At 34.5% G+C, this 26,500-nt stretch overlaps 1 protein-coding gene across 2 annotated transcripts in view; it reads left to right on the forward strand.

Moving 5' to 3' along the window:
• Positions 1-26,500, forward strand: part of LOC149776298 (integrin alpha-V-like) — a 236,831-nt gene that overhangs the window by 177,314 nt on the left and 33,017 nt on the right. For both annotated transcript variants that reach the window (XM_089942762.1, XM_089942763.1), the window contains exons 11-18: positions 1,173-1,299; positions 4,123-4,227; positions 8,668-8,763; positions 12,354-12,569; positions 20,697-20,860; positions 22,381-22,524; positions 23,162-23,394; positions 25,966-26,268. In XM_089942762.1, the coding sequence (XP_089798888.1) occupies positions 1,173-1,299; positions 4,123-4,227; positions 8,668-8,763; positions 12,354-12,569; positions 20,697-20,860; positions 22,381-22,524; positions 23,162-23,394; positions 25,966-26,268 (1,388 nt within the window). The remainder of the gene's footprint in view (positions 1-1,172; positions 1,300-4,122; positions 4,228-8,667; positions 8,764-12,353; positions 12,570-20,696; positions 20,861-22,380; positions 22,525-23,161; positions 23,395-25,965; positions 26,269-26,500) is intronic.

Here is a 26,500-nt window from a genome sequence, read left to right on the forward strand (position 1 = left end):
TTAGGTAACACAGTCATAGATCACATGTATGGTCATGAACCACATTTGTCATCATGGATCACATGTATGGTTATGTAACACATATAGTCACGGATCATATTTATTGTTATGTGATACATATAATCATGGATTACATGCATGGTTATGTAAAATATAGTCATGGATCATAGGTATGGTCATGCAAGAGATGTCTGGTAATGGATCACAATGAATTGGTCAAATTTATTCTTTAATTTGTTTTTGTTTTTTATACATTTGTTTTTCTTTAGTATTTTGTTGATGTGAACCAGTTGTAATACAATTTCAGACATCAGCTATTATATGATTGTGTTTTAATGTATTATCATGATACAGGCTTGTTGCAACGTCCAAGAGTAGGAGGTTACCTCACTTAAAACATGGATCACTTTCATTGCTTTCATAAACATTTTAATAAATAGAGAGCACTATATATCATCTATACTCACATACCAGTCAAGTCCATCAACAAATAGCATAGACACTGATCTATTGTCTCATAATGCCCAGGCAGATTAGGGTCTGTGTTTTTTCTAGTGATGACTCCTAACAAGCTGCATAGACCCAGATCTGCAAGTGCATTATGTGATAACAGGTCTTTGTGCAGTTTACATTGGACTCAATTTATAAGTGCATATAGATGGTATCTACAAATGTAGCAATGGTACCTCATTTGAATTTCTGCCTTTTCAGCTACTATGTCTTGATGAAATGTTGAAATGTCATTGTATCTACTTTACCTCCACTAGCTAGTCAAATTTATTGATATTCATATAAACACAAAACTATTCTGTGAGAGGTCATTGAATTCTAGTTACTTTTATATAGCATTTACCCATCCTTTGGACAGTGCTGACCCATATTTACAATCACATAAGTTATCTTGGTCAAAATAGTTTAATTAGAATTGTACACATAACAGAACAGACCCTGACCGAAGTATGTTTTATGTAATGGTAGATCCATGGTTTTGCTGTTCACATTTGTTTGCTTGTTTGTATCTTGAACATTTTAAGAATAGCATTGAGTAAAAGGACTAAAAATGAAACCAGTCCATTTTGACAGTGATTGTGATGGACAGTGTTCCCAGCAAGATGCTGATCAATACTGGCCATGAGTGAGACTCTATTTATTTCCAAATTTTTCTTGTTCAGATTTGTGGACCCGTTGTCGTGCTGACAGGTGCTGCATCAGATCCCTCATTACGGAAGCTTGCAGCCTATGCAAGATTTGGCACAGCTATCAGCTCAGCAGGAGATCTTAACCATGATGGGTACAAAGGTCTGTAAAAGCTGGAAAATGAAAATTTTTAAATGAATTTCAAAAAGAAACTTTTAAAGATTTTTGAAATTAAAAAGATTTTCATTATTTCAAACTGCTCAAGTGGCCTAAGTGGTTAGAGTATCCTCCTTGGATGTGGGAGGTAGTGGATTCAAACCCTGGCCGAGTCCTACCAAAGACTTACAATAATGGTACTAGCAGCTGCCTCTGTTGGTGCTCAGCATTAAGAGGTTAGTTTTAGGACTGGATGGCCATGTGTCAGGATAATATGACTGGGTGGGACATGATGCTACATGTCTGCAGCATGATGCCCCAATGCTAAACATCACTATAAACAGCCACACTGCAGACATCATAGCGATATGATTTAACATATTTTAAAGCTACATTAAAAGACTAAATCACACACACATATTATTTCAAAAAAATCGTTTCAGAAAAACAATATTCTGATTATTATGAAAACGAATTTTCATTAGGTTGAAAGGAAATGTTTTTACTCTTACTGGTTAAATATGCTTCCATAATGTACTTTCTCAAAATTCAAAGTACTACACGTGTAAAACATGTACATTTTTCAAGGTATAGGTGTTAAAAATGTGTACATGTATAGGTATTAGAAAGGTGCAAAAGATGTTTCTATGGTGGACATTGAAAACATTGTAAAGAAAGTCATATTTAAAGAATCTTTTGAGATGCAAAGCAAATTTAATTTTTTTGTAAAGTTCATCTTTCAACTTTATATGTCGAAGTCAAAATTATGTACAGTTGAATGACAATGAAGACTGTGTACATCAAGTTCATATGTCAAACTTAAAATTATGTACAGTTGAATGACAATGAATACTGTTTACATCAGAGGAATAAATTGTCTTTTTTAAAAAAGTTTTCTCCATTTATTTAGAAGTAAATACCAGTTTGTATATAATTTGAATTTAAACTTTATTTCATCTACATTTTTCCTGATATTTACATTTTTAATAGTTTGAATGTACATTTTAGGCATATTTCATTAAATATCACAGAAAATCAGTGCATAATTTAATGTTTTGATTGACAGAATAATGATGACAGTGTGTGTGTGTGACTTAGAGTTTTAACATAGCTTTAACATTTTTTCAGTCATATCACTACAATGTTTTCAGTGTGGCAGTTTATAGTGATGTCTAGCACTGGGACATCATGCCACAGACATGAAACATCATGTCCCACCCAGTCACATTATCCTGACCCCAGGCCAACCAATCCAAAAACTAACCTGTTAATGCTGAGCGTCAAGTGAGGCAGCTGCTAGTACCATTTTTGTAAGTCTTTGGTATGACTCAGCCAGGGATCAAACCCATGACCTCCCACATCCAAGGCCACTGCTCTAACCACTAGGCCACTAGAGTGGTTAATGATGACAGTAATTCAGTAAAAAGACAGTATAAGGATTAAAGCTGTAATTCAGTAAATGGACAGTATCAGGATTAAAGCTGTAATTCAATAAATAAGCAGTATTAGGATTAAAGTTGTAATTATCTAAATAGACAGTATCAGGATTAAAGCTGTAATTCAGTAAATGGACAATATCAGGATAAAAGCTGTACTTCTCTAAATAGACAGTATGAGGATTAAAGCTGTAATTTCACTAAATAGACAGTATCAGGATTAATGCTGTAATTTTTTAGAAATAGTATCAGGATTAAAGCTGTAGTTCTCTAAATAGGCAGTACACTGTATTAACTTTAAACCTCTAATTAAGTAAATAGACAATAACAGGATTAAATATTATTTCATAAAAAGACAGCATCTGGATTAAATCTATAATTCAGTAAACAGATAGTGTCAGGATTAAAGCTGTAATTCAGTAAATAAAAAATGTCAGGATTAAAGCTATCAAGCCCAAACAACTACAAAGAATAAAGACAGTCAAATGAACCCATTGCACTTAACTGAATATAAAAAAGTTTTTATTTTAAACTCAGTTATTATCAGCAGCAATCAATGTTAAAAATAACGAAAGAATTGCCAAAATTTCTGAATGAATAGGCCCTTGTTATGGATGTAAATGACTGATTACTAATATACCAAAATTTGAAAATCAATGGGATTTTCTTCCCAAAATATAACATTAAAATAAAATCTATCTTCCTAAGCTTTTATACCCATTGGTATTATTAAAATCATTCTTTTATACCCATTGATATTATTAAAATCATTCTTTTATACCCATTGATATTATTAAAATCATTCTTTCATGTAATCAGATTTCTCCAAAGTAACACATCTGTCTAAACATACATTGAAACAAGGTAATGAATCATTTCTCATGTTGGAGTTTAAAGCAGTATTCTGGTTTGTAATTGGGTGATGAGCAGAGAACTAAATCTTTCAAAAATTAGAACTCTGTTATGAAATTGTCTTGAAAGATATCTGTCCTAGTTTTATTGAAGATTATTATGGGAATTCTTTGTTAGAATCACCAACATTTTAAATACAAGTCCATATAATGGTGAATGTCATTCAGACTACAGTAGTGGTAGTAGATGTTGTGGTGCTATTGAATCCTAAAATAGTTTATTGACAACACTGCAATAGTGGTGATATGTTATTGTGGTATTGTGTCCTAAAATAGTTTAGTAACAAAACTGCAATAGTGGTGATATGTTATTGTGTCCTAAAATAGTTTAGTGACAACACTACAATAGTGTTGGTACACATGTTTTGCAAACTCTAATTCTTGTTCATATTCATATCTCTTTTTTCTGTCACATCTAAGAAATATTTTTATTGTTATCAATCAGTTATTCAAAGTAAATTATTGTCACTTTTCTCATGTAGATGTGGCCATTGGTGCACCATATGAAGATGAGTATACAGGTGCGGTGTACATTTATAATGGGGGAACAGATGGTGTTAAGGATGTGTTTTCACAAAGAATAACTGGTAATTACTTCCACATATCTTGTTTTAATTTAGATTAATACTATTCTATAATCACTATCCCATATATTATTTTCATTTAGATTTATACCATTCTGAAATCACTATCCCATATATTATTTTCATTTAGATTTATACCATTCTGAAATCACTATCCCATATATTATTTTCATTTAGATTTATGCCATTCTGAAATCACTATCCCATATATTATTTTCATTTAGATTTATGCCATTCCGAAATCACTATCCCATATATTATTTTCATTTAGATTTATACCATTCTGAAATCACTATCCCATATATTATTTTCATTTAGATTTATACCATTCTGAAATCACTATCCCATATATTGTTTTCATTTAGATTTATACCATTCTGTAATCACTATCCCATATATTATTTTCATTTAGATTTATACCATTCTGTCCTCATCTATATTTAAGTTTCATTTTATAAATTGTAATTTTCATTTGAAAATAAAATTGTGTGAGTAAATTCCTCCTTTTCTTGTCTTATCTTTAGCTTTCTTTCTTTCATAATTGAAAGGCCAAGTTGGAAGCAAAACAAAAGAATTTGATACACTAGTTCCTCACTTCAAACCCCCTCAGTATAATGTACATTAATATTCAGTTATTGACCTCATTCAAATGTCCTTACATTTATTTCATATTTAGTCATAAACCTCACCAATTGAAGTGGCCTAACATTTATTTCGTGTTCAGTCACTGACCTCATTGATGTCGCCTAACATTTATTTCGTGTTCAGTCACTGACCTCATTAATGTGGCCTAACATTTATTTTATGTTAAGTCATTGACCTCATTGAAGTGCCCAAACATTTATTTCATGTTCAGTCATTGACTTCATTAAAACAGCCTAATTTATAATTGTTACCCATTTCATCTGATATTAGCTCTTGTTTGATGGTTTTTGTATCCTAAAATAGCTTTTAAATACTGTCTTGTGTACAAATACTGTCCAATTATTATATATATCTAAGTCTTATGTGACCTTAAATACAGTGTCTGCCATGCAAAGAATCATAATGTATTTATTTAGTCAGTAGTTCTTCACATTTAATTGGCTGCTAAAATAATACATACTACAGAATAATCTCTTTCAGACAAGTCTACCCCCAGCAATTGTTATACTATACTCAATCAAAAGTCACAATAACTTAATGCAAGAATCTCATGTGTATTGAAAGAAAAACACTAATTACTGCACCTAATAAACTCATTTCATTAAATAAAACTCACAGAATGTACAAGCAGTTTGCTAACATGTAGCACTTTGTGCATCCTCTTTGTGAGTTATCAAGATAGCATTCATTGGTATTAATCCACATAGTTTGTGAATTATCAGCATTCATGGGTATTAATCCATGTAGTTTGTGAATTATCAGCATAACATGGGTATTAATCCACATAGTTTGTGAATTATCAGCATTCATGGGTATTAATCCATGTAGTTTGTGAATTATCAGCATAACATTGGTATTAATCCATGTAGTTTGTGAATTATCAGCATTCATGGGTATTAATCCATGTAGTTTGTGAATTATCAGCATTCATGGGTATTAATCCATGTAGTTTGTGAATTATCAGCATAACATGGGTATTAATCCATGTAGTTTGTGAATTATCAGCATTCATGGGTATTAATCCATGTAGTTTGTGAATTATCAGCATTCATGGGTATTAATCCATGTAGTTTGTGAATTATCAGCATTCATGGGTATTAATCCATGTAGTTTGTGAATTATCAGCATTCATGGGTATTAATCCATGTAGTTTGTGAATTATCAGCATTCATGGGTATTAATCCATGTAAATTATGTGTTGTCAAGAGAACATTGGCGTGAATCCATGCACAATATGATATACAAAGATGACAGTGGTGTAAATCCATGTATATTATAAGTTACCAAGATTGCATCTGTGAAACTCCATGTATATTATGTTTTACCAAAGATGGCATTGGTGTGAATAAATGAATATTATGAGTTATGGAGATGATATTTTGAGAATCCATGTTAATTAAAGGTTATCAAGATGACATTGGTATGAATACATGTATATTATGAGTTATCAAGATGACATTGGTATGAATCCATGTATATGATGAGTTATCAAGATGACATTGGTGTGAATACATGTATATTATGAGTTATCAAGATGACATTGGTATGAATCCATGTATATGATGAGTTATCAAGATGACATTGGTGTGAATACATGTATATTATGAGTTATCAAGATGACATTGGTGTAAATCAATATATATTATCAGTTATCAAGATGACATTGGTGTGAATCCATGTATATGGTGAGTTATCAAGATGACATTGGTGTGAATCCATGTATTTGATGAGTTATCAAGATAACATTGGTGTGAATCCATGTATATTATGAGTTATCAAGATGACATTGGTATGAATCCATGTATTTGATGAGTTATCAAGATGACATTGGTGTGAATCCATGTATATGATGAGTTATCAAGATGACATTGGTGTGAATCCATGTATATGATGAGTTTTCAAGATGACATTGGTGTGAATCCATGTATATGATGAGTTATCAAGATGACATTGGTGTGAATACATGTATATTATGAGTTATCAAGATGACATTGGTGTAAATCAATGTATATTATCAGTTATCAAGATGACATTGGTATAAATCCATGTATATGGTGAGTTATCAAGATGACATTGGTGTGAATCCATGTATATGGTGAGTTATCAAGATGACATTGGTATAAATCCATGTAAATGATGAATTATCAAGATGACATTGGTATAAATCCATGTATATGATGAGTTATCAAGATGACATTGGTGTGAATCCATATATATGATGTGTTATCAAGATGACATTGGTATAAATCCATGTAAATGATGAATTATCAAGATGACATTGGTATAAATCCATGTATATGATGAGTTATCAAGATGACATTGGTGTGAATCCATATATATGATGTGTTATCAAGATGACATTGGCATAAATCCATGTATATGGTGAGTTATCAAGATGACACTTTTGTAAATCAATGTATATTATCAGTTATCAAGATGACATTGGTATAAATCCATGTATACGGTGAGTTATCAAGATAACATTGGTGTGAATCCATGTATATAATGAGTTATCAAGATGACACTGGTGTAAATCAATGTATATTATCAGTTATCAAGATGACATTGGTATAAATCCATGTATATGTCGATGAGTTATCAAGATGACATTGGTGTGAATCCATGTATATTACAAATTACCAAGATGACATTGGTGTAAATCCATGTATATTATGAATCCTGATCTAGTGGGATAAATGAGTTATCAAGATGATATTGGTGTGAAGCCATGTATATTATGAATTACCAAGATCGCGTTGGTGTGAATCCATGCATGTAATGAGTTATCAAGATGACATTGGTTTAAATCCATGTATATTATGAATTAACAAGATGACATTGGTATGAATCCATGTATATTATGTGTTATCAAGATGACATTGGTGTGAATACATGCATGTTATGGATTTCCAAGATCGCGTTGGTGTGAATCCATGTATTTTATGAATTATCAGGATGGTGTTTGTGTGAGTCCATTCATTTTGTGAGTTACCAAGATGATATTGGTGTGAATCAATGTATATTATGTGTTATCAAGATGGTGTTGGTGTGAATCCATGCACTTTATGGGTTATCAAGATGACATTGGTGTGAATCCAAACCAGTGGGATAAATGCAGATGTTGAGCTATGTAAGTGATGGAGAAAGTATTATTTTGTAATGACTTGTTTTAAAGTTATCTGTTGAGATAACATGATATAAGCTTTATTCTGTTGTAATGAAAGTCGTTTCCATTTCCAAATGTCTCTCATTATCTTCCTCTTTCTAAGCCTACTCCTCTTTCTACCACCGGTACAAGCCTCCATTATGATATTAATGAAGTGATTTGGATTTGGATTTTTTTTTAAACGTAGCTTTAACAATTTTTCAGTCATATCACTACAATGTCTGCAGTGTGTCAGTTTTAGTGATGCCTAGCACTGGGGCATTATGCCACAGACATGTAGCATGATGTCCCACTCAGTCACATTATCCTGTCACCAGGCTGACCAGTCCTAACACTAACCTCTTAGTGCTAAGCACCAAGCAAGGCAGCTGTCAGTACCATTTTTATAAGTCTTTGGTTTGACTCGGCCGGGAATCGAACCCATGACCTTTGCATCCAAGGCAGATGGATTACGATTATGATTATGATTATTATGAAAGCCATTTCCATTTCATCTTTTTACACTTTTTTCTAATTCCCTACATTTGTCATTACATCCTTCTCATCTGTCTACTGCCACTGTACATCATTATAATGATATTAATGAAGTCTCCATAATTATATTAATGTAGTGCTTCATTATTTGATTACAGGTCGGGTCATTACATCAAAAATACCTGGATCAAATATTCAGACATTTGGTTGGCACATTAATGGTGAATATGATGTGGATAAAAATGGATTTACAGGTGAAATTTAGCTTTCAGCAAGGGGTCTTATTTATTTCACACTATAATGTTGTTAAATTCAGTTAATGTTAAGAAATTATTGTGAAACAATTGCATTTTTTTCTTAAATATATATGTACCAGTTTTGTTATGTCACATTTTACAAGAAAACAGGAATGTCATGAACTTATTGTGCAATGTAATTGAGACCTATTATAATATATGCTATTTTATGCCAGAATTGTAATAGCAGAAGCTGTTGTCCAACTGTTCATCCTCACAACCATACTTCAGTACATCCACACAACCACACTTAAGTACATCCTCAAAACCAACTTAAATACATCCTCACAACCATTCTTCAGTACATCCACACAACCATACTTAAGTACATCCTCACAACCATACTTCAGTACATCCTCACAACCATGCTTCAGTACATCCACACAACCATACTTAAGTACATCATCACAACCATACTTCAGTACATCCACACAACCATACTTCAGTACATCCACACAGTTATACTTCAGTACATCCACACAACCATACTTCAGTACATCATAGTAACCATACTTCAGTACATCCACACAGCCATACTTCACTACATCCACGCAACCATACTTAAGTACATCCACACAACCATGCTTCAATACATCGACACAACCACACTTCAGTACATCCACACAACCACACTTCAGTACATCCACACAACTATACTTCAGTACATCCAAACAACCATACTTCACTACATCCACACAACCATACTGCAGTACATCCACACAACCATGCTTCAATACATCGACACAACCACACTTCAGTACATCCACACAACCACACTTCAGTACATCCACACAACTATACTTCAGTACATCCAAACAACCATACTTCACTACATCCACACAACCATACTTCAGTACATCCACACAACCATACTTCAGTACATCCAATCAACCATACTTAAGTACATCCACACAACCATACTTCAGTACATCCACACAACCTCAATTCAGTACATCCAAACAACCATACTTCAGTACATCCAAATAACCACACTTAAGTACATCCACACAACCATACTTCAGTACATCCACACAACCACACTTAAGTACATCCACACAACCATACTTCAGTACATCCAAACAACCATACTTCACTACATTGACACAACCATACTTCATTACATCCAAACGACCATACTTCAGTACATCCACACAACCATACTTCAGTACAACCACATATTTGTCCCATTTTAGTATCATAACATACAAATTATTAAAATTAGATGTTTTACAATTTTATTTGCTTTATTATGGCCATAAGTAGATGACCTGATCAGACTTCCAACCCATTACAGTAGTTTGTAAGTCTGCACAGCTTGCAGCAGGTCTATGTTGATTTGGTTCTGTATGGCTGACCACTCATGATAGGTCTCCATTGCTTGCAGCATGTACTTGTTGGTTTGGCCTGGTATGGATGGCCACTAAGGTATGTCCCCACTGTGCTTGACTCAGTCAGCCTTTCTACTTATGTGTGTCATCAGTCTGTCTATACATGGGTCAGTCTGTCTACTTATGTGTGTCATCAGTCTGTCTATCCATGGGTCAGTCAGTCTTGTTAATCATGAGTCAGCCAGTGTGTCTGTCTTTGGGTTGGTCATTCTCTCTATCCTTTGGATGGCAAGTCTGTCTCCCCAAGACTCAGTCTTTCAATCCATGGGTCAGTCTATATATCCATGGGTTGGTCAGTAGGCCTATCTATTTGTGGGTCAGTCTTTCCAAGGCTCAGTTAATTTGTCTATTCCTGACTCAGTCTATCTATGGGTTAGTCAGTCCATCTATCTATTCATGGGTTGTCCAGTCTCTATCCAATACTCATTTAGTCTGTCTATTGATGGGCCAGTCAGTCTGTCAATCCACCGGCCAGTCATTCTGGCTATCTGTCTTTGGGTGAGTCAGTCTGTCTATCCTTTGGTTGTCTAGTCTCCGTATCCAGGACTTATTCTGTCTGTCCTTGCATTAGTCTATCTATCCATAGGTTAGTCAGCTTGCCTGTTTATGAATAGGGTCAGCCAATCTGTCTATCCATGATTCAGTCTTTATATGGTTCAGTCTGTCTATGAGTTAGTCATTCTGTCTATCAGTGACTCAGTCTGTCAATCTATGTGTGAGTCAGTCTGTTTATCCATGGGTTAGTTTGTCTTTCTATCCATGGGTCTAATATAATATTTTATGAAGATGAGCAGATGATAGTGACATTTTCAAATCTTGAGTGAGTGTCATGGGGATGAGGGTGTAGAGTGAGTCAGTAATGAAAATATGTGGCCATTTCAATGGCTTCTATGTCTAGTTTAATGCATACCTGTCTAATCATGCCATGTCACATGAAAAACATGACTTTAAATTGGAAAAGATGATATGATTGCAATGTACAAAATATGAATTCCTAAATATGTGGCCTAACAAATGGAAGAATGGGGAGAATTTCAAACATTAGTAAAAATATATTCCTCTTAAAAACAATATCCTGATAGGGTAATTTCATAGTGTTTAGACGTTATTAAGCAAGGTATTACAAAGTCATTTACAATTCTTATTACAAATATATCCAATAAAATCTACAGTATCTGCTTTTGAAATCACATCTAAACAAGTGTAATTCACAGGCAAAGTAACTATTATAGTTTAGAACACAATTCTGAATTGCTGATCAAGAAAAAAGGAACATGAAAAAATATGGAATTAATATCTGATTATAGAATTTCAACCTTACTCTTTAAAAATGAAATAAAATAAAATGAAATAAGTAAAACAAACAGGAGGAATTTTGGCATTGTTAAAACAGTAAGTCCTGAAAAAGTAATTAGTAAATTAATAGTCCTTATAAAGTAAATAAGAAAGTAATAGTCCTTCTAAAGTAACTAGCAAAGTAATAGTCCTGATGAAGTAATTAATAAAGCAATAGTCCTGATGAAGTAATTAATAAAGTAATAGTCCTTATAAAGTAATTAATAAAGCAACAGTCCTGTTGAAGTAATTAATAAAGCAATAGTCCTGTTGAAGTAATTAATAAAGAAATAGTCCTGATGAAGTAATTAATAAAGCAATATCCTGATGAAGTAATTAATAAAGCAATAGTCCTAATGAAGTAATTAATAAAGCAATAATCCTGTTGAAGTAATTAATAAACTAAGAGTCCTGATGACCAGATAAAATAAAATTTCAAGGAGTATTATCATCGATAACCATTGCTTGTTTATTATTGTACTATGTTAATTAAATAAATTAATGAAATAATTTATTAATTAGCTCATTTTCAATTCATTATATGTTGATTACCTTTGTCATACACAGTGATCACCTTTTCAACCATAAAACCATTGGTAGGTATGGACTATGTTATTTCCAGTTGCTTCTATGTCTAGTTTTAATGCACTTTCACTTTTCTGCATAATAAGAACAAAAATGTGCAATTTTGCTATCATCTTTTGGATTATGAGCATTTCAAACAATGTAAATTATTATACAAGTCTGTGAGATGTTTGAAAGTGGCAACTAATTTATGGCTAAATGTGTATGTATCTTTCTAATTATTTTGTTCATCATCTCTAGATTTGGCCATTGGAGCATACAAAAATGATGTTGCAATAATTTTGAGAACACGTCCTATTGTAAATGTAACCATGGACATCAGACTGTTTCCAAGCATAATTCCCCTGAATGGTACACCAGGATCAGCCTGCGGGGATGCACCATGCCTGCGCCTCATGGTCTGCTTTAGCTACGTGGTAGAGAAGCCAGCTCCTGTTGGAGTAGCAGAGAAACTGAGTAGGATTTTTCTTTATGATTCTATCTTCTAAATCAGCAATCTTTATTGTGGAAGTATGTGTTGAGGTGGATTGATTATGTATGTAGCTATATTGCAGAGCTGATTGTTCCTAGCACTGTATGTATGCAATCTCATTAAAATCAGATCTTCACTGTCCTAGTGAAGATCTGACAGCAACCACTTAGGGATCACCTTTGAATTAGCTAATGGAAATGCAGCTTTCAGAAATCTGAAAGTAAATCAAATCATTCAGTACACATTTATACTATTCTGCTATACTACTTAGTCTCCAAAACTTCAAGATATAAGGCTTCATCTGATTGGCTGATAAAATTATTGATTATGGTAATAATTTCACCAGAACATAACCCCTAAACTTTTCGCTGTCAGATCTTCATATATGACAGTGTTGATCTGCTTTTAATAAGATTGTGTATGTATATGTAGCTACATTTTAGAGCAGATTATTCCTGGCAGAGTAGTAAAGACTCAGTCTTTTCTTCCTTAAATACGTTACAAAATGATAAAACCTTAGGAGAACTACTACCATCTTGCAAATCCAGCCCTTCCAGATAAAACTTTAAGCTAAAAAGAGCTAACTAAAGTTATCTGCCAACTTAGGTGGTGGTTGTGTAGAGTGTTCTCCCCTTGATACAGCGATTGGTGGCAAAACCCATGAATATCCCAGTTACTACTTTTAATCATGCCAAGAAGCACACACATCATGAGAGCAAAAGCCAGAATCAGTGTTGATACAAATTGGAGGAGTTCTCACTTCCCAAGAAAAGTATACTTATCTATGTTTCCAACTTTTCTTTCTTGGTATGTCGACAAAGTTCTGCCTTCACAACTATACCACATTTTGTCATCTTTACACATTTAATTGTACTTAGTTACTTGCACAGGTAGCCTATGTGACTTCACAAATAAGTTCAGGCCATACTTTTAATTTATGTTAAAATGCGAGTTCCTGAGACCTATAGAAAACACAATATAGTGTGACCCCACTATAACACAGTGGTTGAGTTCCATAGAATCTGACTGTTATTAACTGAACTATGTTATAACCAACCAAGTCAGTTTGCTGAAGAAAATGATGCATGATCCAAACAAATGGTGGAGTTTGTGTGGTGGTTGTGGTGGTATAAAAACAGGCACAAAAATATGTGCTTTTGATTAAAATGAAGACAAACTGGTCTATTGACAACTTAAATTTGTGTTGTACAATCCATAATCTGTTAAGTACTGTACATATATATTAAAAAGATCCATGAATTTGAGTATAAATCACATGTTATAAAATTAACGTATTAGTCGCATCCTGTTAGAAAACACAAATAACAGATATATAAAAAAATAATCTATATCAGATTGACACTAAACAATTCACTACAATACTGTCACCAGTAGCATGTGGCTGTAGTTGTTTACATGTTTCATGTACATGTACTTGGCCTAGAGTTTGTTCAGCTGGAGACAGCTATCATCTGGCTGAGACTGCGCAAGGGAGACAGCTATCATCTTGCCACAAGGGATGAGGCTATTCATCATGAAATGAAATTGTGAAGGTATTAAAAAGTTTAACAAACAGCTTTGTGCGATGCCTCATCTTCAATTAACTTGAGAGCCAAATATATATGATTTCAAAAGATTGGAAATTGAATTTACATTTTATGCTGCTCTTGGTAGCAATCATAAGGCTAGCATAAACTTTGCAAAAATTAAACTTCTGTGGCACAATAAATGTGTTTAAATCATTTTGGAAAATGCAACAATCCATGAGATTCCATTGCTTTTATTTACGTTTGGCGCTTACTTCCTTTAATGAAAGGTTCTTTGTTCATATTGAAGATTGTAGTCAGTCTTTTTTTATGAAAGGTGTATTTGCTATTCAGCTCACTGCGAAAGGACAGCTTTGAAGGACCAAAGAAATGTCCCTTTCTTATTGTGGCAGCAATATCTAAATAATTGTAGAACATTCACTAAATTTTTTCATTTGCTTAGTATTTGTACAGAACAATTGGTGTATCAAAAATAACCAGTTTTCTTTGAAAGTTCAGCAAAACTTTTTTCAGGGCACATTTTAAAAAAATAAGGAATTAGCCGTCATTTGGTTGATTGTAGTGGTTACTGTTCCTGCTTCAAAAGGTTGGTCAATTGTAGTATGACTATTGGAGTGTATCACAGCTTTCAGTACTCAGGCCAAATGTCAGCATAAGTGGATTATATTATAATGGACAGTTAAGATGATTTGTCAATGTGAACAAAGAATTTGTTTATGTAACATAGATAGATTCCAGTGCATTTTATATCAAGTTTGAGGCTTTCTTTCATGGTGCTTTTGAATTTCTCCAATCTAAACCCAAGATTTTATATACAAGTTTAAACAGCCAACAATGTCAAAAAAAATTTGCCAGATGGTATATTTTGTTACCAATAAGGTGAAAAAGCCCAACCTGCAACAATTGTGAAGCCTGGCATGATCCCTAAACAATCTTTTAAGACATTATATTTTGTACTTTTAAGAAGAAAAAAGATTTTTTCGCTTGTGAGAAAAAAGATGTATTTGAAATTTCAGAAGCATGCCACAATCTTCTTATATTGGAATTCATATGTGATCTCTTCCCCATAATGTTAACCTTTTTACACCTTATTTTTCATCCTTTTGAGAGAAACAATTCTCTTCATTTTCAAGAAAAATACACATATATGAAATTTTGGGAGCCACACCACAATCATGTTATATCCTAATTAATGTTATGATGCAGCGTACTATAGCAGAGTCACACTGTATATGTATAATTCTACAATGACTGGCTTCATACAGGTGAGTTTTCTCTGCTAATACATTTATTATGTGGATAGCATTTACTTGTATGGGTCATCCTTGACCCTCTCACTGGTAGTATGGTGAATTATTTTGGTTATTACCTGGACACTTTATAACTTTATTATTCTGTCTGCTAATTTCCAGATAACAGAAAAAGACATAGCTCTGCACTGATTTTGTGTTCAATAATAAGAGACAGGTGCAGAGATACAACAGGTTTGTAAGTTCTGCTCCATTTGTCTTACCAATAAGACCATGGGCGAAGCATAAAATGCACGACTAAGGACAAAAACACTGCAGACATTTTTGGCAGATAAGGGAGATAAATCAATAAAGGGTTCTCCAGTTACAAAACAATGGAAATCTGCATGATCAGAGACAACCCCAGCACTTATGTCCATGACAGAATTTCTCATTACCTTTAGGCCTTGCTTCATCAGGGTTCCACTCTACAGCTGTTGATCATAAACAGTTAGTGAATGAACAAAACAAAGTATCTTTTAGCTCCACCAATCCATGGACCATTCACATGGATCAAGCATTCCACAACCCATCCCATCATTATGACTCAGATGACATCCTTCCTGCAAACATGTCCTATTTTCATTTTGACCAGCCTAGGCCTACTATAAGAGATCTTCAGGGACAAAGACTTCAGCATAATAAGTACCTGGAAATTAATATGTTGTCCAGTCTGTCAAATCCAGTGTATACAGGCAATTATGGAGACTAGTCTAACCCACATTTGGCCTAACTGCACTCTCCATTTATGATGCTGAGCTTAGAACCTCAGCTTCAACAGATGCCACCTCTCATGGTCAGTAGAATGCACTCTTTAATTGTTGACCAATTGGATATCATCATATCTACTTCATAGAGCTCCATGAATTTTATCAGTGGCAGACCTGGACACTCTTCATCAGCTGTGTCTCATGCAACTGAAGAGACATCAGCCTCAACTCATGCAAGCAAAGACAATGAGCTTGCTCTCAGGTTCCTTATTTAATTCTTGATTTCACTATATCACAGGAAAACTCAGCCTTCAGAACTTCATTTGGAGAAGTCTTAGACCTTTTATCTTTGGTACAGGAACATTTCGTGAAACCAACAAAAGGAACCAAGGGACATGCCTTGAACATAAACCTCTGACGGGTTGTCCTATAGTAGTTACGTTGAAAACCACAGTTTTTATGAACTAAAGTGGACACATGACAGAAGTAGCAATTGCTTATGCCAAAGTTTCTGTCCATAATCACCTTCATCTCTCAAAAAATGACACTGTCTCCAGATTGCCCTTCACAGAGATCCCGGCAGTCTTCAGTTCGTTGCTGCCAAATGGGACAAGATTTGCCACAATGATCATTGGACTCAACAATTGGTTTCCATGGGTCTCTGCATCACTTTCAAAATGCTTCCTCCTCTGTCCAGATTGCCATCAGCTACAAACATTGCAAGAGACCCATTCAAAGCCACCACCCAGTAGCAAGGAATAAATGACCATCTTCAGAAAAGTGAAGTAGAAATCATTTGAAATAAAAATTCCCCAGGATTTTATTCCAGATATTTCTTGGTCCCAAAAGGCAAAGAGCCCTGTCATCAACTTAAGTGCCCTCAATCATTTAATTTATGCTCATTGGTTCTCGATGAGAACACCAAGGCACATTTTGAATGCCATTCAAAAGTGAGATTTTGCAGTTAGAGTGGACTTACAAGACATGTATCTTCACATCCCTATTCACAAAGCTTCCAAAGAGCTTCCTGCGTTTCATCTACAACAACATCGTTAATCAATTCTGAGCACTCCCATTTTGACTCAACATCGGTCCCTGGGTCTTCACTCATCTGATGAACCATGTTATGACTCATGTCTGAACCATCTCCAAGGTGGTGACATCAAGTTACATGAACGGCATCCTGCAAAAACAACAGGTGAGTTATATGTTAGAACAAAATATAATAACCCTTGTCACACTGGTCACATATCTTGGTTTCTTCATCAAGAAGGAAAAATTTGACCTGGTACCATCTCAACAATTTGTTCATCAAGATATGGAATTTGACACATAGGTAAATGAAGTACATCTCCCTCAGGAGCAGGCATTGAAAATCAGGACAATTGTGGCTTCATTACTTTCAAAGGAATCTCTAATTCCTTGGTCTTCTAGGCTTGTTCAGTGTGGCAGACCTCATCATTCTAGGTAATCTTGATATGTGCCTATTACAAATGATTCTTTTATCTCAGCTTGCCCACTGTTCCAACTTCTCCCCATCTGTACAAATGTGAGGTACTATCTGCAGAGTTGGTGTGTCCTAACTTGGCTCATAGCAGGTACACATCTGCAAATACAAATATCAGAGATCTTATTCTGTACATATGTAAGTACAGAGGTTGGGGGGATGCACACCTATAACTGTCTTATATAATGATATGATTACAAACACAAACACCATGAAATTAGAAAACATAAAAAACATGCTGAGAATATTTAAGGTAGGAAGCATTATTAGGTCTTTAAGTTTGTTCTTGCAGTCAAAATAAGTGAGTTTTGAGAGCCCTCTTGAATGTGATCACTGTGTCTTTGTGTCTACATTCAGTGGACAATTCATTCCACGTTGCTGGGCCCTGGTATGCAAAAGAACACTGTCCATATGACTTTGTCTTCATAGTGGGAATAATGAGTATACCATTGTCAGAAGAGGAGTGTAAGTATCTTGCTGATGTGTAAACATGGGTGAGGTCAGATAGGTATGTTGGACTAGAGTCCATCAGTGAAATGTAGCACAGAGAACATATTTTGTGTTTGATTCTGGATTGAATGGATAGCCAGTGTGGGGTACATAGCAGCGGGGAGGTGTGCTCTGATCATGGTACTCTAACTTTGATCCAAGCAGCTGTGTTTTGAAGATTTTGGAGAAGATATTGAGATGAACCAGACATAATTGAGTTAAAATAGTCCAGTCTTGAAAGTACTAATGAACACACAAGTGTTTTAGTGGCATCAGCTGAAAGATATTTGCGAATGGAGCCAATGCATCTCAGCTCAAGTTATGCAGCCTTGCATATGTTCATGGCATGTCAGTGCAGTGTGAGAGTACTGTCCAGAGTAACACCTAGGTTTCATACTGATTGTGTGAATCTAATGTTGGTGTTGCTGATATTTATTGTTTGAGGTTGTTGTTTTTGTTGTTGTTGTAGGGTTTAATGCCATTTTTCAGCAGACATTAGGCTATACATGGTGGCCAGTATTAATGTTGGAGGAAGAACCCGGGAAAACCCCGGAAAGAACCACTGACCCACGAGAAGCTACTGGCAAGCTTTCTCACATACCCACATTAGCCAAATCCGAGACTCAAACCCACACAGACAGAGGTGAGATGGCAGTGATCCATAACAGAGAGCGCTTTAGACCACTCGGCCACTCAGGGCCCCCATTGTTTGAGGTAAAGGATGTGAATGAGAAAGTCTTTTCATTGTAATCAGAATGGCTTCAGTTTTATCATCATTCCTCTGCAGCTTGTTACATGTAATCTATGATTTCACATCAGAAATGCACCTCTCTACACCTTGGATGGTAGCATCAACTTCATTTGGGTGGCTAGATTTGTATATTTGGGTGTCATCAGCGTAACTATTGGGTCTTATGAGCTAAATATTTTATCTGGCAGGGGTGACATTAAGTTGCGAGGTAGTAGTAGTTCTCCTATGGTATTATGACTGGGTAAGTATTCATGAAGAAACACATTAAAAGATAGTTTCTTATGAATTCTAGCATCTAAATCAGCCATCCTCATCAACCATGCAATAGTCTGTCTTGGTGACAACCGATTCAAAGTATATAGTGCTTGAACAGTAAATATCCATGAACCAAGTACCTATGCTCGTTTTCAGCCATCCTTATGAACCATGCAATTAGTCTGGCTTGGTGACAACCGATTCAAAGTATATAGTGCTTGAACAGTAAATATCCATGAACCAAGTACCTATGATCATTATCAGCCATCCTTATCAACCATGCAGTAGTCTGGCTTGGTGACAACCAATTCAAAGTATATAGTGTTTGAACAGTAAATATCCATGAACCAAGTACCTATGCTCGTTTTCAGCCATCTTTATCAACCATGCAGTTAGTCTGGCTTGGTGACAACCGATTCAAAGTATATAGTGTTTGAACAGTAAATATCCATGAACCAAGTACCTATGCTCGTTTTCAGCCATCCTTATCAACCATGCAATTAGTCTGGCTTGGTGACAACCGATTCAAAGTATAAGTATATAATGTTTGAACAGTAAATATCCATGAACCAAGTACCTATGATCATTATCAACCATCCTTATCAACCATGCAATAGTCTGGCTTGGTGACAACCGATTCAAAGTATATAGTGTTTGAACAGTAAATGTCCATGAACCAAGTACCTATGCTCGTTTTCAGCCATCTTTATTAGCCATGCAATAGTCTGGCTTGGTGACAACCGATTCAAAGTACATAGTGTTTGAACAGTAAATGTCCATGAACCAAGTACGTATGCTCGTTTTCAGCCATCCTTATCAACCAAGCAATTAGTCTGGCTTGGTGACAACCAATTCAAAGTATAAGTATATAATGTTTGAACAGTAAATATCCATGAACCAAGTACCTATGATCATTATCAACCATCCTTATCAACCATGCAATAGTCTGGCTTGGTGACAACCGATTCAAAGTATATAGTGTTTGAACAGTAAATGTCCATGAACCAAGTACCTATGCTCGTTTTCAGCCATCTTTATTAGCCATGCAATAGTCTGGCTTGGTGACAACCGATTCAAAGTACATAGTGTTTGAACAGTAAATGTCCATGAACCAAGTACGTATGCTCGTTTTCAGCCATCCTTATCAACCATGCAGTTAGTCTGGCTTGGTGACAACCGATTCAAAGTATAAGTATATAATGTTTGAACAGTAAATATCCATGAACCAAGTACCTATGATCATTATCAGCCATCCTTATCAACCATGCAATAGTCTGGCTTGGTGACAACTGATTCAAAGTATATAGTGTTTGAACAGTAAATATCCATGAACCAAGTACCTATGATCATTATCAACCATCCTTATCAACCATGCAATAGTCTGGCTTGGTGACAACCAATTCAAAGTATATAGTGTTTGAACATATATATATATCAGTTGATTAGGAGAGATTATTGAATCATGAGATATAAGTATTTTGCAAGAATTCTATCACTGATATAGACAGGGATTACTATAGTGAATTTTCTATGTCGTCTAGTAAATTCTTCCTTTTCGAATAGTTTTGCAGTATGATGTTGAATTGGACATGCTTGCAAAAGAGAAGAATGATCCAGTGCGGGTAAAGTTTCAGAATGACAGTAATATTGCAAGAAAGAATATTACATTAGAGAGATCTATTGATTTACTACGAGGAGAGTGTAGAAATTCCACAATTGTTGTCAAGGTAAGTTTATCACTTTTACCATATCCCAGGCACTGTATTTTAAGTGAAGGACATCTTGGTTTAGTCCTGTCCATATATCTCTCTGTCTGCCATGTTCTTCAGTCATCCATAGAAATTAATTGTAGGCAGCACTAAACAGTTATGCATGAGTTGTCATATGATGATTTTTTTTTATTAAAGAGATATCCTTTCTTTCTCTTCATTATTCAACCTCATTATATCCAGTGGCATTATACATTATACATTATTTTGTATACATAAAGAGATGAGTCAGGTGCAGAAGCACATTAGAATGCATGATGTTATGTTGTATACATAAAGAGATGAGTCAGGTCCAGAAGCTTGTGTTAGGAATGCATGATTTTATGTTGTCACAAATCAGCTAATTCCATGTGGGTTAGTAGTTAGTACAAGAGTATAGACACAAAAGATATTGATAAATTATTTATGCATAACACTCACTTAACTAGTCTGTATGTATAAAAATAGTTATAAAGTCCAAAAATTATGATTGTTGTATTAAATCACTGTCAAATTCTTATTTCAAAATTTTTAAAGTGATATTGATTTGTTCTTTTCTGGATGCAGCATGTTTTTAAGTTTAACAAAATCCCTCTTCTTAAACATTTTTTAGTCTTATAAAATCCATCAGACACATCGATAAAGCCCATTTATTATGATATCTGGAGCCATTTATTTTCAGTTTAGACTGGCCTGCTATGTATCTGGTATGAAAATAGAATGAATCTGTGAAATTTGTTTCACATTCAAGAAACCTGTCTGTTTTCCTGGAACTGTTTCATGTATATACTATGAATAAAGAAATTAGATGGAGGTCTGACATTGAACACAGGGGCTCGTATCATTGTTTCCAATTTAACGATCAATCATATATGTACTATATAATAATAAAAAAGTAAGTTGTAAATAGATTTAGTACATCATTTTCCATTGGCCAATGAGAGGGCATCTTTATGACCTTTACAAAAGAAATTTTCACAATTCTCTGCAGAATTAACTAACTGTTAGAACAGAGAGAAAACATCCAACTTTTCCTTCATTCTGAAGGCTGGAATGCATCCCACTTTCTTGTCTGTGATCCTATTTCAGTTCCCAGTCCATAATTCAGCCTAGCTGAAACATGATGCCTGACACATGTAGGATTCTCTGACTACCCAGGGTCACTGCCCTCAGCTAGTTGGTCCCCTTTATAATTTATTGCATTGATCTTGCAACTGAATGTTCTCATGAAAACACTAGTGTCCCTTAACATCACACTTCCTAACTAATTTCATCACATTATCTTTCAGACTCCATTAAGTTCTGTATAGGTAGCTTTTAATATAAATGTCACTTGTGTCAAGATGTGTTATCATTAGTTTTCACACAGGAACTATGTCAAATTTGTTATCATTAGTTTCCACACAGGAACTATATCAAGATTTGTTATCATTAGTTTCCAAACAGGAACTATCACAAGATGTGTTACCTTTGTTCAATGTAACCAATTTTCTCTGCAGAAAAATGGAGATGCCTATGTACCAAATGATCTTTGGACGCCGGTAAGGTTTGCCATAAACTTTGCATTACTACAACCAACCAGTGACTTTTCTGTGTTGGATCCAGTTCTTAAACCAGAAGTACAGTCTACAAAAATAGTAGAAGTAAGTTACAACAAGTAATTTCTTTGATGGAAACAGTTAATTATTATTATCAGTGGTTATGCCATTTGAATTTTTATATAAAAATATTGTTTGAAGATGCCTTAAAGCATAAGCATGTTGAATTCATTGTTGCCCAAACTTATTAGTCATATGCAAATTCAGATTTTTTAACAGCTGATAACAAATGTTTAAAGTTATTTCACAAAGTATTAAAATTAACCTATAGTGTAAATACTGTACAAATACATTCAAGGCTGCGGGGCATTCCTTACCAGCTTGGAGCCAGATAATTCACCACACTACATTTACTTTACAACTTTATACTTTTAAAGGAAGCCTTTATACCTTTGGGGGAGGTCCCCTACTCACTTTGGCAACTAACCCTCAATTTTAAATCTAATGGATGGCCATGAAGACTGTAATAAAAAATATCATGCATTTGAGAAAATTATAAATATATTGAATGTGAAATTTCATGCAAAAGTTTTCAACCCAAAATTGTCATGTATTATGACTTTCTCCTTAGGATTTTTCTTTCAACATTTGTAAATGGTTTATTTTCAAAATGTGAATGATCATACCATTATTTAATTATTTTTAGGTGAATACAATAATATATGTATATGTGTGTTTGCAGGCCAATTTTGACATAAAATGTGAGAACAAGTCATCTTGTCAATCTGACCTGGATTTGGCAGTGGAGGTCAGATGCTTGCAATCCAGCAACTGGGCTCTTGTAGATGAAAACACAAAACTGGTTGTTGGGGATGCCAGGGAATTAGAGTTAACAGCAAAAGTTACAAACAAACTTGACTCAGCATTTAGGGTCGATTTGCTGGCCTTCGTACTGGCACCATTAAAGTCCACAGAGTGAGTATTTCCCCAAACTATTATTGATAAAGTAAACCAATTTCTGTACAGAAACTTTTGAGAACTTGATGTGTTATTATACAGGTCCCAAATTTTCAGTTCAAGTTTTTGGTTGTTCAAGTTTGAGTTCACAGACAAGATATATCTTCATGGCAGGACTGAGGAAATCCTTTGAGTGAAGGAGTGTATACACCTGCATAATGCATGTGTTATCAATAATTTGATGCATTCACCATTACAGAAATAAAACTTGATGTGTAGTCTGTTTGTGTCACATTTAATACAAAGATGTTTGAATCTTGATATAATCTATGTGAGTACTTTTTGAATTCTGATGGAATCTGTCAGAGTACTGTCTTGATTCTGATGGAACATAACTATCCAAGTACTGTTAAAATCCTTATGGAATCTAAAATTCCAATCATTGTCTAAATCTTGATGGAACCTATAAATATGAGTACTCTCTGAATCTTCATAGAGACTATCAGTTGGAGTACTGTCTGAATCTTGATGGAATCTATTATTTAGAGGACTGTCTGAAGTTTTATGGAATCCACCAGTCTGCATATTCTCTGAATACTGATGGACTCTGTCAATCCAATACTGCCTTAATCCTGGTGATTTAAGTCAATCCAAGTACTGTCTGAATAATGATGAAATATGTCAATACAAGTACTGTCTGAATCCTGGTGGTATCTATCAGAGTACTGTCTGAATCCTGATGGTATCTATCAGAGTACTGTCTGAATTTGATGTTATCTATCAGAGTAATTTCTGAACTTGATGGTATCTATCCAAGTACTGTCTGAATCCTGATGGTATTTATCAGAGTACTGTCTGAATTTGAAATAATCTATCAAAGTACTGTCTGAATCCTGATGGTATCTCTCAGAGTACTGTCTGAATTTGAGGGTATCTATCAGAGTACTGTCTGCATTTGATGTTATCTATCAGAGTAATGTCTGAACTTGATGGTATATATCCAAGTACCGTCTGAATCCTGATGGTATCTATCAGAGTACTGTCTGAATTTGATGTTATCTATCAGAGTACTGTCTGAATTTGATGGTATCTATTACAGTACTGTCTGAATTTGATGAAATCTAACAATCCAAGTACTGTTTAAGTTCTGATGGAATTAAGCAATCCAAGTACCTTCTGAATCTTGATGGGATATATAAGTCTTGAGTATTGTCTGAATCTTGGTGGAATCTTAGTATTGTTAAAATCTTGATGGAATCTATTAGTGCAGGTACTGTTTGAATCCTGATTGAATGTATGATAGTACTATCTGAATTTATATAAAATCTGTGTCTGAGTACTTGCTGAATCTCGATGGAATCTATTGATTCACAAATTGTCTGAATCTTGAGTACTGTCTGAATTTGATCAAATCTATCAATCCAAATACTGTTTAAATTATGATGGAATCTGACAGTCCAAGTAGCATCTGAATATTGATGGTATTTATCTGAGTACTATCTGCATCTTCATGTAATCTATCAGTCTGAGTACTATCTGAATACTGATGGTATATATCTGAGTAATATCTACATCTTCATGTAATCTATCAGTCTGAGTACTATCTGAATATTGATGGTATCTATATGAGTACTATCTGCATCTTCATGTAATCTATCAGTCTGAGTACTATCTGAATATTGATGGTACCTATCTGAGTACTATCTGCATCTTCACGTAATCTATCAGTCTGAGTGCTATATGAATATTGATGGTATCTATCTGAGTACTATCTGCATCTTCACGTAATCTATCAGTCTGAGTGCTATATGAATATTGATGGTATCTATCTGAGTACTATCTGCATCTTCACGTAATCTATCAGTCTGAGTGCTATATGAATATTGATGGTATCTATCTGAGTACTATCTGCATCTTCATGTAATCTATCAGTCTGAGTGCTATATGAATATTGATGGTATCTATCTGAGTACTATCTGCATCTTCACGTAATCTATCAGTCTGAGTGCTATATGAATATTGATGGTATCTATCTGAGTACTATCTGCATCTTCACGTAATCTATCAGTCTGAGTGCTATATGAATATTGATGGTATCTATCTGAGTACTATCTGCATCTTCATGTAATCTATCAGTCTGAGTACTATCTGAATATTGATGGTATCTATATGAGTACTATCTGCATTTTCGTGTAATCTATCAGTCTGAGTACTATCTGAGTACCATCTGAATATTGATACTATCTGAGTACTATCTGCATCTTCATGTAATCTATCAGTCTGAGTACTATCTAAATATTGATAGTATCGATCTAAACACTATCTGCATCTTGATGGTATTTATCAATCAGATAAACCCCTGCTTGAAGATAAGTATATACACCACTTTTACAACTTTTTGATGAATTTTCATTAAGAATTAAAGCAAGTTCAATTACAAACTCGCTCCCTATTTTCAATAATTTTACTGGATGAATGACCTTGACTTATAATAGTAGAATAATGTATACATCATATAAGGATGAGAACAAAATTATCAAAGTCAAATTTAAAATAAAAAAGATCATAATACTTTGCTTACTATTGCAGCTCAAAGCGTGGTGTTGTAGGAGCATTGTGTCAGGAAAATCAAGCACCAGGTTTGACACATTCGAATGTGACATGCACAGCAAATGGCAAGTTGGATGCAAAGCAGTACATTCAAATTGTTTTCAAGTATGATGTTTCAGAAAAGTGGCTGCTGCCAAGTGTACAAGATTTAGCTAAGATGCCAAAAGAGATTACAATATTTGCACAAGCTAACCAGGCAAATACAGATGTCAATTTGACCAACAACATCTTCAACATTACTATACCTGTAAGACTGGAGGCAACTGTAGAAATTATTGCGAGGTAAGTTTCAAGAAAGAACAGTCTACTGGCATGTTTGTTAGATCCTAAGATTTATATATAATTCTTATAGGTTTAAAGATAATAGAACTCACCCACTCTACCCCTTCAGATGGCATATGTGTACTGTTGACTTAAGCTGACCCACACTACTCCTCCAGATGGCACATGTGTACTGTTGACTTTAACTCACCCACTCTACTCCACCAGACAGCGCATGTGTACTGTTGACTTT

Source organism: Sinohyriopsis cumingii, chromosome 18 (assembly GCF_028554795.1).
Source record: "Sinohyriopsis cumingii isolate HCF-2022 chromosome 18, ASM2855479v2, whole genome shotgun sequence".
Classification (NCBI taxonomy): Eukaryota; Metazoa; Mollusca; class Bivalvia; order Unionida; family Unionidae; genus Sinohyriopsis; species Sinohyriopsis cumingii.